Source organism: Diadema antillarum, unplaced genomic scaffold (genome assembly GCF_040938485.1).
Source record: "Diadema antillarum isolate AM-2024a unplaced genomic scaffold, OU_Dant_1.0 seq00000229_RagTag, whole genome shotgun sequence".
Classification (NCBI taxonomy): Eukaryota; Metazoa; Echinodermata; class Echinoidea; order Diadematoida; family Diadematidae; genus Diadema; species Diadema antillarum.
In genome coordinates this window covers 749,440-765,250 of record NW_027271279.1, presented here as the reverse complement: position 1 = coordinate 765,250, position 15,811 = coordinate 749,440, and the positions used below count along the sequence as shown (strand labels likewise).

General features: G+C 37.7%; 1 protein-coding gene across 1 annotated transcript in view; it reads right to left on the bottom strand.

Annotated features, from left to right (window-relative positions):
• LOC139729250 (uncharacterized) overlaps positions 1-15,811 on the bottom strand; it is a 243,738-nt gene that overhangs the window by 104,997 nt on the left and 122,930 nt on the right. Inside the window, exon 3 of the mRNA XM_071640181.1 lies at positions 8,720-8,902. Coding sequence (XP_071496282.1) covers positions 8,720-8,902 — 183 coding nt within the window. The remainder of the gene's footprint in view (positions 1-8,719; positions 8,903-15,811) is intronic.

Here is a 15,811-nt window from a genome sequence, read left to right as displayed (position 1 = left end):
GGGGGGGGGGCATGGGGTTAGCATGTAATGTTTGTTGCTAAAGGCCTTGGGTGATTTCGTGCAGTAACTGTGAATTCCTACACGATCTAGATCATTGTGGGCAGATTGTACCTGAGCTATTAAAAGCAAGTTGAACGATATCTTCTCTTCTAAACAATGCATGTTCTTAAAGCTGCTTAAACGGATGATGTTGCTCAAGGTATGTGACATATAAGATCTTAATCTTAAACACTTATAAACACAAAAAGTCATCAAATTATCAGATTTCATGCTTCTCTCCTCCTTTCTTCCTAAATCTGTATCAACATATTGAATATACCTTTGGTCTTTTCTCTCTCCTTACAGGATGAATGGTAAAAACTTTTGCTCTGTATTCCAAGAGTCCCTATATGATCCATGTGGTGCATGTGAGAGCACCATCTTAACCCGTTGAGGATGAGTCCCCGAGTATACTCGGGCAAGTGTCTATGGGAAATGCATGTGGTAGCAAAATCAGTCCATCCTCAATGGGCTAAAATGTCATAGACCTTATCCATGAGCAGATTCGGCGTGGTACAGGGAGAATTACGCCACATAACATATAGTGCAACAGCATTTAGGCCTAGTCTGGAGGCCATGGAGAACTTGACTTACCCCTATCGATCTGATCATCTTATCTGGGATACTCAAATTCTGGTCAAATTACACCTATAAAGAAGCGACGTTTGCAATCTTACCAGCTAGGAGACGACAAACAATGCATTTGTGTAAAATGGGAAATAATGCTTTGGTGTGCTGTTCATTCTATAAATATCAGTGAACTCGTGACATTTGTGAAGTATATGGCATAATCAGTATCTGTAGCATCCCATCATATTTCTAGAAATTACAACTAAGAGGATGTAGCACTTTCTTTCTCCTTCAACCAATAAACAGTGCAAAATGATCAACCACAATAATGGCATTAATCTCTCCTTGTTCAATTATCTTCTTTTCTTTATGAAAACAACAAAAAAAGAATTTGAGCATTCAACTCCGACAATGAAAATGTTGTTGAACCAAAACATAAATTGTACATGGAACAAATTATAATAAAACACAAGAATTGGACTTACACTTTCACAATTTGTTTATGATAAATATAATGTAAATGCCGCATCTATCCAAATGGTGCATCTAGACATGTAAATGTGTGTAAATAGAGGGATAGAGAGAAAGAGATAGATATAACATGATATACGCACATATGTTTCTATGTAATATTACGAATTTGTAAGTGTGTATGCATGAATACTAAATCTATATATCTATGTTATCTATATACCTATATATCTATGATATATCGATATATCTATACATCTATATATCTATATATCTATACATCTATATATCTATATACCTATATATCTATACATCTATATACCTATATATCTATATATCTATAGGCCTACATCTATATATCTATATACCTATATATCTATATATCTATACATCTATACATCTATACATCTATACATCTATATATCTATATATCTATATATCTATATATCTATCTATCTATATATCTATATATCTATACATCTATATATCTATATACCTATATATCTATATATCTATACATCTATATACCTATATATCTATATATCTATATATCTATACATCTATATATCTATATACCTATATATCTATACATCTATATATATATATATATATATATATCTATATATATATATATATATATATATCTATATATCTATATATCTATATATCTATATATCTATATATCTATATCTATATATCTATATATCTATATATCTATGTATCTATATATCTATATATCTATATATCCATCCACACATCTGATCATATATTGATCTCTTTTATCTACATATTCTAACTGTGAACTTTGGCACTTCAGAGAAACACTCTATACCAAACATCTAACCTCTGGTCAAAAGCGGCAGGCGGTCGACCCCACACCGCCCTCGCTGGAGGGGAGAGAGATAACCCCACGTGGCCTAGTTGACTCCACCTCCCCTTGGCTCAAAATATTCTCCTCTATTCAGTATGCCAGGATTATGGACGGATATTCTCAGCTGTTCAGATGCTATGGTGATGGTGAATAGTATGGATAGATATGACATTCCCAAATAACCCTTTCTAGCTTTGGGGGAAAAAAAACTAGTTGTATCTGATTTGACTTTACATAGATTGGATTAATTCTAATAGAATGGAATCAAATGAAATTGACGATCGAATGAAATGAAATAAACAAATTAAGACAAAACTTCTGCACATTACTCTACATTTTAACAGCATTCACAAAGTACATACAAGTCTAATGACAGTTGAAATTATCTCTAGATTTATAAAGAATGCACAAAACATTTCTTCATGATATCCTTTTGAATAGCACAAAGGACATATTCAATTGTGTTGCATAATCACTATAGGGTCAAATCTCACTATCTTTCCCTCTAACATTTAAATGATATATTGGTCTACTATGCACTTCCATGACTTTTAAAGGTGTAGATTGAGTTGTGGGAATTCTAAAACATGATACATTCGCAGGGGTTCACAAACAAGATTTAAAATACACGGATGTTTGTGGTCTATTGTATATTGGCCACAATGCATGGCATATATCTCCAGAAGACAGCCATGCCATAGACATGGTAGAATCCTCTTCTGGTCTTGGAGATATTTGACCATCTCATAATATGCCGCAGCACGCACACAACCAGAAAAGAAGAAGCGATGTGGCCGGTTCTTCCGCCTTTGTGCTCGGCAGCAGAACGCGTTCCAAAAATAGCTACGGCCCCTCTCCGTGCATTCGGACTGTCCATGAGGCCGGTCAAACGCTTTGATGGTCAAGGGTTCACCGCTTGGACAGCCAGAGGGTGTAAAATCACTCTCAGTTCTCTCACAAAGCATTTTGAAGATTAAGAGGAGTTCCGGGAAATCAAAATTTACCGTCATAGTTGATCTCTCTCTACATAAACACTGAAATGTCACAATTTTCAGTTGACGATCCACACTGCAATAAACAGTTTCTGAATAACTTCATTTCAGGGTGTATGAAAATTAAAGATGACATCATGCAGTAAGGGTCCCCATTTCTCTAATTTCTAAAAAGTTTCAGACATAAATAGGAAAGATGAATTATGTTGTATAACATGTATGTAACTGTCCATGGTTAGAACTTCATGTAATGACATAATTTTATTGAGCACATTTTTTTTTCCCCAATTCTGCCTCTGACTGAGCTTAAGATACCAAGTGTCTGTTCAGCTGGAATTTAACTGAATAGTGTTAGAGATAGCTTCTTAAATACACTTTTGACATTATGGGGCTGTCAACAATCACGTAGCAACATCAAGGAGCCATTCCAACTAGTTATTGGGGAGGAACTTGTGTGTTAAATTCATCTCAATAAGACATAATAATTCACATATCACAGATGATTCTATAATCATGTGCCAGGACTAAAAGAAATAGTTCACTTTAAGTTACAGAATTAGAACAATTCTACATCTTTTTTTCTACCATTAACTGATAGGCATGAACAAAACATCTTAATACTCTGATGGCTGTCAACTGTACAAACACAAATTGGTCTTTATGAGCACTTCTTTATTATTTGCTTTAATTGTCAAAAAACAGATTTCCCTCAATTTTGATACATCAGCAAAATTCTGAACAATTTTCCTTTATTCCCTTACAGTGAGCAAAAAAGGAGGGGCTTTTAAGACTACAAGTCCTTGAACAAATGTGTTCTTACTCTGAATTCCTTCATGTGCATGTGTCTTAAGGGTACATTCTAAATTGACACCATATTACATTCAAACACTACCAAAAAAGCATGGCTGTGAAATTCCTGCACACTCTCCTTTTCTAAATCTTTATTTTCATACCGTGTATAGTCTGCTTGAATAGTGTGTGTGTGTGTGTGTGTATATGTGTGTGTGTGCACTTGAATGTGTTCAAAGCAGGGTGAGTTGGATGGTTTTCTTTTTGCACACATACTTGTATACATGGTAGCTTAAATTGTCATCATATGAGACTGAGATTGGGATTGACAATGAGGTGGTAGGTTCAACTAGTTGGCGTGACCCAACCCACATTCAGGGACCTTTACGAGTCCATTCCTGCCTTGTCGTACTACGACAGATTATTAATTTGATAATACAGAAACAACAATGAAATTTTCACTTCTTTATCCTCTCAAATTTCATTAACACGTTCACATTTCTATGACAGCTATTTTCTGATATTGTAATCTTGGTCTCAGTCTGCAAAATTTCTACCCATTCAATCAAAATGCCAACCCGATTACCAGGAATAAAAGTATAATATGCATCAGCACTTCTCGTTCAGCCTGTGAGTCGATTAAGCAAAGTATCAAATAAAGTGGCACCCCATTATGTGGAGACTACTGTGCTATGAACAGTAATTCTTGACTGAAGGAGGCCCCCTATCATACACACTCACACATTATGCTCCTCTCAATCCGTAACCTATTTCCAGCCGACACTGATTTCTCTGCAAATCAATCCTGATACATCCTTGCTATGATTACCCTCCATTCCTTGGTGTCCTCGAAACGCATCAAGAAAAAGTCAGGAACTGTAGTCACAAAAATACGAGCTGCAGCGTGTATAAGCAATCACATCTTTAGGGGAATCTTCCCACTCAGCATGCATGAAAGGAATGAAAAAGACTAGCCCACTCTGACATACATCCACATATCGTAGCATCCACAGTTTATCCAGAAAAGGTTAATGCAAATTCACTGAAACACAGAAGCTCAGAAAACTCAAATGGCCACATGTTCTTGAAGTTCACGGGAACACAGAGATTATACCAGCTTGATAGAGAAAAAAAAGAGAGATCATGTCACGTCTGTACCACATGTATTCATATACACACAGCATCCTGTGTATGAGGTGTAACTCTATTTTTGGTGGGGATTCTAAAAAAGATAAAGCAAAAAAGGGGGTAGGAATAACAGTAATTCCATCTCTTTGAAAGGTTTTTATGCTGGTTTATTTTCAAACATTTTGTATATATTTTTGGAGGGTTTTTATCAGAGATTCATGCCAGATTATGTTCAAATTTCACATAATATAGGTGGAGAAAATTCAGGAACCCAGAACTATGCATTCAATTATTTCTACTAATAAAATATCATCCAAGAAATCATCATAATTAAGACTGATATACAGAGCCTATTACTACCCATCTACTTATCTATCCATTTACCAACTTGTAAAGATAGATAGATAGATAGATAGATAGATAGATAGATAGATAGATAGATAGATAGAAATATAGATAGATAGATAGATAGATAGATAGATAGATAGATAGATAGACAGATAGATAGATATAGGATGACTGAGTGAGAGAAAAAAGAGAATGATACCATATATACATATATTTCACCTTCTCTTTCATGGAAGAACACAGAATGAATCTAGATCTAGTTTAGATTTGAACTGAGTTTATTCACATCGATCTACAAAACTGATAGGAAATTGAAATATGACTTCCATTAAGGTCCAAGCCCTATATATTGATCACAACTCTGCCCACAAATACAATTTCTTGGAAATATTCTCAGAGTTTCTGCAGTCTAGGGAGATGGGCTCTCATCAAAGTGCTTCTAAATCTGATTGGTTTGCACACATGAAATCCACAGTAATTCCCACTTCACTCTAGCGAGAGGTGATTTATTCCATCTCTCTTACTCTTTTTTCAAGCCCTTTATTCTGCTCTTTATTTCTCTTTCTTTTTCGATGTAATCTGTGACCTGAATAGCAATGAATGTAAGGGTCACTGCTTAAGTAATCTGGAGAAATATATTAATAAAAATGTCAATCTATAATATTCTCCCATGCAATCACCAAATGAGAAAGAATCGATTGCAGTGAAATGGAAAGATATGATTTTTTTTTTCTCCCACATGATAGAAATGACTTACATTGGAGGTGGCATCAAACCCATCTCACAAGCCCATTTCAAGCAAACTGTGAAAACTTTCCACTCCAATTATTAAAGTGGGTTCATCAAATGTGAATTTGCCCTGATTGACCTAGTTGTATCAGAGTTCATTTTGAAATGATCACTTTCTCTGACTCCCCCATTATTTCCACTTGCCAAATGAAAATTCCCATCATTTCGTTTTTGGGCCTTCTTTTTCTGGGTGTAAAAGTGAGTTCACTTTCAGCTTATCTGCTATGAGATACTGTACATGTATTTGGATGCATGGCTTTATCTCACACAGCACATATATTGTACATTTTATTACTCAACAAACATAATAGGAACACGGCAAATACAAATTACTCTCTGGCAGAGGTGATTAAAGTGTACAAACTTCAGTAAGTGTGTTTCCTTCTATTGCATCTTGCAAAATATGTGAAGCTTAGGGTGTGTTTATGCTCAATTTGCAAAGGCAGAATCAGCGTTTTGAAATGCCGATTCAAAACGCTGATTCAAAACGCCGTTCACGGGAGCACTGTTTATGCTCACTTTCTTCGAGTCTTGGAAAGAGCGTTTGCGATTGCTTTGCTGACCTCAGCAGAGGCAGGTCAAATTGGGGCGCGCGCTTTTTTGGAAGTTCTGGCCTGAGTGTGTGTATTGTTCATGCATGTCTAATAAAATCTCGATTCCTTTACTAATACACACGTCCATGAACTGTAGACAATGATAGGAAATACAAGTATGTATTTCATCTACAAATTGTCGACAAAATTAGAATGTATGATATAATAGTGAGCTCTTCATGCATTAATGTGTCTGTCACCATGTACAGCAATGTACCAACAAGGAGCTCGAGGAATCAGCACTACAGTACAAGGTCGGCTGGCCTGGCGCCCGAATTTCAAGTGAACCGGAAAGGCGATGGAGATGACGTAATTTAAAGGACAAGTTCACCCTCATAAACATAAGGATTGAGAGAATGCAACAATATTAGTAGAACACATCAGTGAAAGTTTGAGGAAAATTGGACAATCGATGCAAAAGTTATGAATTTTTAAAATTTTTGTGTTGGAACCGCTGGATGAGGAGACTACTACAGCTTGTGAGTCATATGCGTACAACAGTATAAAGAAAATGTGAAGAAAATTCAACATATTTTCACTTTTTTCGCATATTAAAGAGCACTTGACTTGACTCTTTCTAAAGGCAGGGGGAATAATATTACCCATAACATTTGTCGGTAACGAGTCGGGGGAATGTGTACTTTTTGCAAAAGATGAAATTTTGTGAAATTCTCTTTATATTTTCCTTATATTGTTGTACGCATGTGACATCTAAGTTATTCACACACTGCAGTAGTCTTCTCATCCAGCGGTTACTGCACAAAAACTTCAAAAATTCATAACTTTTGAACGGATTGTCTTATTTTCCTCAAACTTTCAATGATGCGTTCTACTAATATTGCTACATTCTCTCAATCCTTATGTTTATGAAGGTGAACTTGTCCTTTAAACGCGTTTGTGATGTGAGCTGCGTTTATGCTTCCCCGTCAAACGTGATTAGTCAGAAACGCCGATCGTAAACGCTCTATTTTGTGCGTTTCGAATAACACGGCCAAAAAAGCACTAGAAATGCAGCAAAACTACACTGCTCAACCCAATCACGGCTAACCCTGTCCAAACAAACCACCACACTAATAACTGTCATCATGATTTCATCAGCAAGATATACATCACATATGTGGTTTCTCCACCTTTCTTTGGTACAGCCATTTACAGAAGGAATTAAGTTATTATGACTCTTTGATATCCCCTAGATCATCATCAGCCCTGGCACACTCCTGACTTGCATAAAAAGGATCAGGTCAGCTGTAAAATGGTTATAGCTGCTTATCTACCTTATGATATAATGCCTCCTGCTCCCTTCAGGGGGTAGAAGCACAAAATCCTTCCATTGCACAATCAGAAGGATGGATTATCCCAGAGATCAGATTGATATGCCACATTACAATTATGTCAAATCAATGGACTCCAAAGGATTCCATGCATGCAAGATCAGCTGACATCATATGGCATTGGCAAAGACCATTTCAGTATGTGTCACATTTTGCCACAACATTCAACCAAGAAGCCTGCCACATTTCCCTCCAATTCATGTGGATAAAAGATCCTGCTTCATTCCATATCTCAAAGAACAGGCTACATAAATGGTGAAGTGGTCCCAACTCACATCCCACTGGACCCCATGGAAGACCAGCTCGTGCAGTGGAATATGGGCTATCAAGCCATATCGACAGATGGAAAATGAAACAAGCAAAAACCAACGAACAATTCATACATCTCACTCCTGTCTATGGGGAAAGGGGTGTCAATCTTTCTTCCCAAAATACCACCACCACTATTACCACCACCACCACTACCACAATCACCACCACTACCACTACCACCACCACTACCACTACCACCACCACTACCACTACCACCACCACTACCACCACTACCACTGCCACTACCACTACCACCACCACTACCACCACTACCACTGCCACTACTACTACTACCGCCAGTACAACCACCACCACCACCAGTACCACTACCACCACTACCACTACCACCAGTACGACCATCATCACCACTTCCACTACACCACTACCACTACCACCACCACCAACAACAACAACAACAATACCACCACTGCCACTACCACCACCACCACTATACCATTACCACTGCTAATGCAGAGATGCACTCACCGAGCTGTTGATGATGTCGCCAATCTTCTGCTCACTGTGCCAGTGCTTCATCCGGTCCTCCAGCTGCTCCAGAAAGACCTGGTGGTTGTGGAGGATCTCGGGAATCTTGTAGAACATCATCTCCACGGAGGCCTGGTCGCACAGGCCGGCATTGTCGGGGCTCTTCAACGGTTGCAGGTAGCTCTGTTGGTCATACAGAGGAAAGTGGGAAGAAAAGATGAACGGAATGAAAAAGATATTCAAGGATCAGCACAATTAGCTGCAAATATAAATGATAGCAATTATTCATTAGTAACTAGAATAAGGAAAATAATCGTAGTGGCACTGGTGTTTTGGTATGGTGAATGACGATGTTGATGGTGATGTTCATGATGATGATGATGATGATGTTGAGGATGATGATGATGATGATGTTGAGGATGATGATGTTGACTATGATGTTAATGATGATGTTGATGTTAATGTTGGTGTTGGTGTTGGTGTTGGTGTTGGTGTTGGTGTTGGTGTTGGTGTTGGTGTTGGTGTTGGTGTTGGTGTTGGTGTTGGTGTTGGTGTTGGTGTTGGTGTTGGTGTTGGTGTTGGTGTTGGTGTTGGTGTTAATGTTGATGTTGATGTTGATGTTAATGTTGATGTTGATAATGATGGTAATGATGTGAAGACGCTAATATGATTATGTTGTTGAAGTGGAAATCTTTGCACATTTGGAGCCACATGAAAGTAGTGCAAAAATTAAAGCATGCAAATATTTTGCTTGTTATATGTGATACTAAATACATTTTCATCCCGCAGAATAAAAATAGAAAAAAAATTATCTTACACAGCAAAGTGAAAAAAAAAAAAAATATTTCTTATCAAAGTGATTCCAAATCACATCGCATCTGACATCGTCCCCTAAAAATGAGTATTCTCCATCATCGCACTCATTTCAATACACCTGATCCAGTACACAGTGAACTCAAAGCTGACTTACATCACATCATTTTGAAAAATTTCAATTCCATAGTTTATTTATTTCCATGAAAAAAAAAATGATGCAAAGCGGTACATGTGTCAATTTGACTTTCATCCAGCTGGGAAGGACCGTTCATCGAACACAATATACAATATAATTATGCACGAATGGTATTAAAACAAAAAAAAGAACAATGTACACTTTGTCATTGTAAAAAAAAAAGAGAAGAAGTAATCGTAGGTGGAAAAGAGTGTTCCAATTAAAAGATGAGCTTGATTTTTGATCTATAAAAAGACGAAAAATCATGTACTTGATCACTACAAACAAAATTAATCTGCAGCAAAAAAAAAAGGAACACATTCCTGCCCTCTCATGACATCTATCATATATACATAAATATGGCTGACTTACTCAGGCCCATACAAACATTGCTCTGCACTTCACTTCAATACATACACACTCCTTATCTGATCATTCAATACCCCAAAGTATTGGCTGAATTATTTCAGCACAAACATAAACATATAGCTGTCATATTGCATTGGTGGAGAGGGCCATCTTCCCAGCCCCGACTAACCCGGGATATTTTCATAAGCGCTCGCACGACCTTTTGCCAGAATCAGGACTGATCGCATATTTGGCCAGAAAAGGCCCCTGATGCTGCGATAAATCCCGTTCAATTTCACCAAGTGTCATGGAAGAGTGAGAGAGGGGGGAGGGGAGAGAGAAGCATAGAAACTATATTTTTCCAAGGGAAGTATGCAGAAACATAGAGGAAGACATACAATAACATAATATACCAGGAGAGCAAGAGGAATACTGCAAACAGTCCATCATATATAAAAGAGAGAAACATATATCAAAAGATGCATATATTCCCAGTCAATCGGAGGGAGATCAAGAAGAAAGAAAGAGCAGAAGGGCTAATAGAACATGAACACAAGTTAGGAGACCAATGAAAACAGAAGAAAGCCATTTTCACACCGGTCAAGAAAGGTAATTGCAATGCTGAACTACAATTGGAAAACACCCCCAAGCTGTCATTTAAATCATGATTGGAATTACAATTCAAATCACTCTCCACAATTTAGGTTTGCATAAACACAGCCAAAAATGCGTCATTTCAATCAGAATCGTGATTCAAGTTACGCACTCTCGATACATGGGGGTAACAGCCAGACTGTAAATGACAAAGAGAGCAGCAAAATGTACATCAAATTTGAAGATAGAATGACCAAGGAAAAATGAAAAGATCAGAGAAAGAGGCAAATCAAGAAGAAGTGAAAAAAAAAAATTCATGAAACATTCCAACAACCTATTACCTCAACAGAAGCTAATAATGATAAACAAGGGAAGAAAATATGGTTTTATTCGACTAGTACCTGGAGAGATACCCGAAAAAGAGATATATACATGACAGAGAAATATATAACATACTAACATTTTTGTACCACATAAAGGTAAAGGGGAGAGTAGAATGAGGGCGACATAACACAAGACAGGAAGGAAAGCATGACAAAGGAGCAATGGCCCTTACATGTAATCAGAGTTTTAACAGATGGCGGAAATTTGCAGGGCAATAAACAAGGAGGACATGACTCGCATACCAGACACAAGATACCTTTCATCGTGACTGATCAGAGGATAGCAAATCTTGTTTGCACTTATTTTTCCATCATCCAGATGAGAGGGAAAAAATGCACAGGATAGAGTGTGACAAACACAAACACACTGGGGAAAACATGGGATGTTGCAAACACGATGCAAAACAAAAACAAAAATAAACAACAACGAGCACAGCAGAATACGACGAAGATACAAGTATCATTTTTTCCCCGTTATCTGCGGCATCATCACTTCATAGATATGCCTCGTTTTTCAGCGTCTCGCACGATAGCATCACCTCCGGATGAAATACGATCAGAAACAAGATGTCAACATCAGACAATTTTTTTGACGGCGGTGCTGGGAGTAGCGTTATAGCAGCCAGGACAGCTCCAGCCATTGAGCTGATGGTGGTTCATGTGATACTCACATGGAGTTAGCCACAAGACTGGTGCTTGTTACTAGCAAAAAATTATATCAAGTAGCACTTGGGGGTGAACCATGCCTCCGAGCATGTTATGCCTTTTCATTAGGTAGAAATCAAAGTCTCAATTGATCACTGCTTGTCAATATGACATGGTTTAAAACAGCAGTACCATCCCTGCATAATGGCTCATCTTAACTTGCCGCCTCTCAGATATCATAATTCCCACAGGTCACTCTGACAGGCTGGCTTCCATAAGCAATGGATCAAGATTAAGATGTTATGGATTAAGATTAAGATATTCCATAACAAAAATTTTTTTCCAATGTCATACTGGGCAAAACACAAAACAGAAGTTGGACATACAATACTGTAAAAGTGGAAATTTTCACGGTGTTGAAATTTTCGCGCATTTCGTGCAAGCAGAAACTAGCACAAAAATAAAAGCACACAAATATTTTTGCTTGCCATATGTTCAATAATTGATGTCTTGATTCCATGGAATTAAATACACGTGAAACTCTTCTTACTCGGCCAAGTGCGAAAAAATTAGTCACGCAAAAATATCCACTTTTACAGTAGGCCTATTCACTATTTCACTTCACAACATCACTTTGATTCCCCCTATACGAATGAAGTGGAAGGGCGAATGACCACTGCCTTACACCTCAAACATCCAAGTAAATCCAACTAAGAAAAGAATGGTTATCCGTGACCCTGTCGATATGGACATCAAGAGTTATGAGACATCATGCTGTAGCATCTACCCACCAAGTGTTCAACCATTACACTGTTCTGATCTGTTCTTCAATTTGATCTGATTTCAGGTCTTACAGCAAACTTAATGCTTTATCTGATTTTATAACTAACTTGATCACAGACAGCAACCAAAGCTTTACTGAACACTCAGCGGAGGTTCTATAGAAAGTAATTCAAGCAATATACTATATTTCTTTGTAAACAGGAATCAACCCTGAATTTTCAGGCAAAACAATCTGTAATACATTCATGGCACTTTACATTTAAGTAACAACAGATCCAATCATTCAAATTCATGTTCCATGTCATTTTCATGATCCCATTAAATCTTGTGGCAACTCGTCATTTGGCAGCCACGATATTAGCAAGAGAAGCACAAGGGGAACCCTGTTCTCCCTCCTCCGCCCATTTCCATGACAACATACAGCCAGCAATCAATGCCAATGTTGACACAGTGCCCTCTTCTCTGGCACCAGACAATCTACTCTAGCTCCCACCAGAGCCACAAAAATGTCAAGGAACCACCCATTAAGACCCCTGTCACTCCCGCTGGCAGCGTGGCAGCCGTAAATCCAAGATGGCGGACACCTTCCTTTTTTATGTCTACTCAAGATGTTAACTAACTGACACCACTCATATAAGTATGCACACTCTTTGTTCAATTCCCATTCAACATCCACATTCTTTCTTACTCTGGTCTGTGCATCTTTATATCTCTAACTGTCAATGATGCCAATATGTTTCTTTCATTGATTTGTTGATTTCATTCCATTTTCCCCTCCCCCATATTTCCTCTCTCCTAACCTGCCTTTTCTGATATCATAATTTCACATCTTGTGTCATTCTTCATTGTCCTACACAAGGGAAGTCAGATCTTTTTGTCTTGTAATTCATGTTTGGGAATACTCGTTTGAATCTCTCTACCTGTTATCGTTCTGAAAATAACCCATCAGGGTTGTTTACCTCAAGTTGTTTTCCTGTTTTCCTCTCTTATTGAAGCTCAAAAAACCACAAAGTTGCCTCATCACATCGCAATCTCATTATTTTTAAGCCTCACTATCTCAGTTTCCGCAAATCAATATCCCTTCCACAACGCTTTGTAAAACTGAATGTTATGAAAACAAAAGAAACACTGAAAGTCTGCATGTAAAGACTATCAGTACGTGTAAAGCACAGAGGGACGAGGGGGAGAGAAACGTCTAAAAATAATATTCTCTCTGTTACAGTTGTTGACATTTGTAAATCAACGGCTGTAACGCGATCCCTGATTCGGTGCTTACAGGACTAACGACCCTGTTCACAGATGTATCGAACGCATCTACGATCACTCCCGGATGGACCAGACCGGGAATATATTCTGCTGGCAGACAGATGAAGAAACGTCACCTGATACATTCATCAGAGTTAAAGCTAACGTTCAGTTTGCAGAGAAGTCTCTCGCATAATTCTACAGCAGAATAATTTCATCATTACTTTGACAAAAGGCGATCATAGAAACACAATATGAAATGGTTACTGTCAAAGAGAAATTATTTTATTCATTGATCTGTGATATCATTGTATTTTTACAATGGCAACATAAAAATTAACATGTGGGACAACACATCATAAAGAAGTAATGCATGGAAATCATATGTTATTTCAAGCCCAACATTTGATAATGAATTTTGAGCTTGATGTTTTTTAATCAAGCTTGTGAGCCAAATGTTTTATCATTGAACAAAAAAAAAAAACATTTCGATGAAGATAATACAAACCTCGTGCAAGGCTCTTTAACATATGAAAGAAACCAATAAATAACAGATCAGTTCATCTATCATAATTTCTAGCTAATTTGTACCTTCTGGCAGAGGAAAAGGTCCTTCATCATCTACATATATGCCATTTTCTATTCCTCCAATCTTAGCATTGCACTTGAGAACCCATCAAACTTCCCCCATCCTGCCATCCCCCCCCCCCCCCCCCGACACACATATACACATACTTTTATTTCCTTATACACTGGCCTACATCCTGCATGTGCTGACGTTTTGCTACTTCTTGTTCGAGGTTAAGACACATTCACACAGAATACACATTTGAGTACGTCGACAGCAGTGCCAGAGTCACAGTGGAAAGGAAATTCCTCCATCCTTCCCAAGAAAGTATCCGCTGGAGCGGACACCCTCGCTTCCTCTCCCGACTGTCTATTTTCGTCTCATCTTCCCTCTATTTTTATCCTCCTCTTGTGTGAAATTCACACCAAAATTTGGTCTGCATAATGTTTCTCATGCCAGCACGAGAACTTGGACACATAAATCACATGATATCTCCCCCTAACCTCCCCCCCCCCCCCAACCACCATCACCCATCACCCCAACCACCACTCTCTTTTCCCATTCTGGCAGACTTCTGCACATGGCATTTGATTGAGCAGGCAAAAGAGTGAAAGCTTCCGCAGCTATCTGCACAGAAAGAAGAAATCTACACCAAGGAATGGGGGCGGGGTAAGTGGATGCAGAATGCAATGTCTGGAATGGAAATCAACAAAAGACATTGCTCTATGACAAGAATTTCTATTGTCCTTCCATCTAGAAATATAACAAGTGGAAGCTTAGAAATGTCAAATTCAAACATGATAACTTCACATTTTACAAATTACACCAGTGACATATTATCTTTGCAAGATGCACTATACTGCATGAGTACAGATTCCAGTCACATGTACAACTTTGCTATTCAAATGTCACCAAGGATACCAGTGAATACAGCAAGTATCAAAATTTGGATGATGTAATGTGGCACATTCTTATTTCTGTCTTGTTGAAATGGCCTTATTTGTCATCATTACTCTACTTATCATTACTGGTCATAAATATTATTATTTCCTTTTCTTTTATACCCTTTTACTTTTCATTGTCAGATCTCGCATTCTTCTCTTTTTTCCTCTTTCCCTCTCTCACATTAACAAGATGATCATTATGATTATCATTATCTTTATTATCACTAGCATCAACACCACCACCATCATAATCATACAAATCATTAAAATGGCTATCATTGATATAACAATCACTATTACCACTATCATCATGTCATCTCCATCATCTACAAATAATTTGCTATTGCATAATCAGCCATATTCAACCTGCTTTAAGCCCATTTCAAGAGTCTGTCAAATTATGCTTACCACAGATGACAATCTGTTATCAAAACGCAGTTTCCATATTTATTGAATACAGACAACACTGGCCAAGGAAAAGTATCATGTTGAATAAATGCTCCTTCAGAATAAATGAAAGATTGTATGCATAATCCACCATCTCAAGAGTAATCACACATATACTTCCTCTTGACTTGTCATCCAGCACAC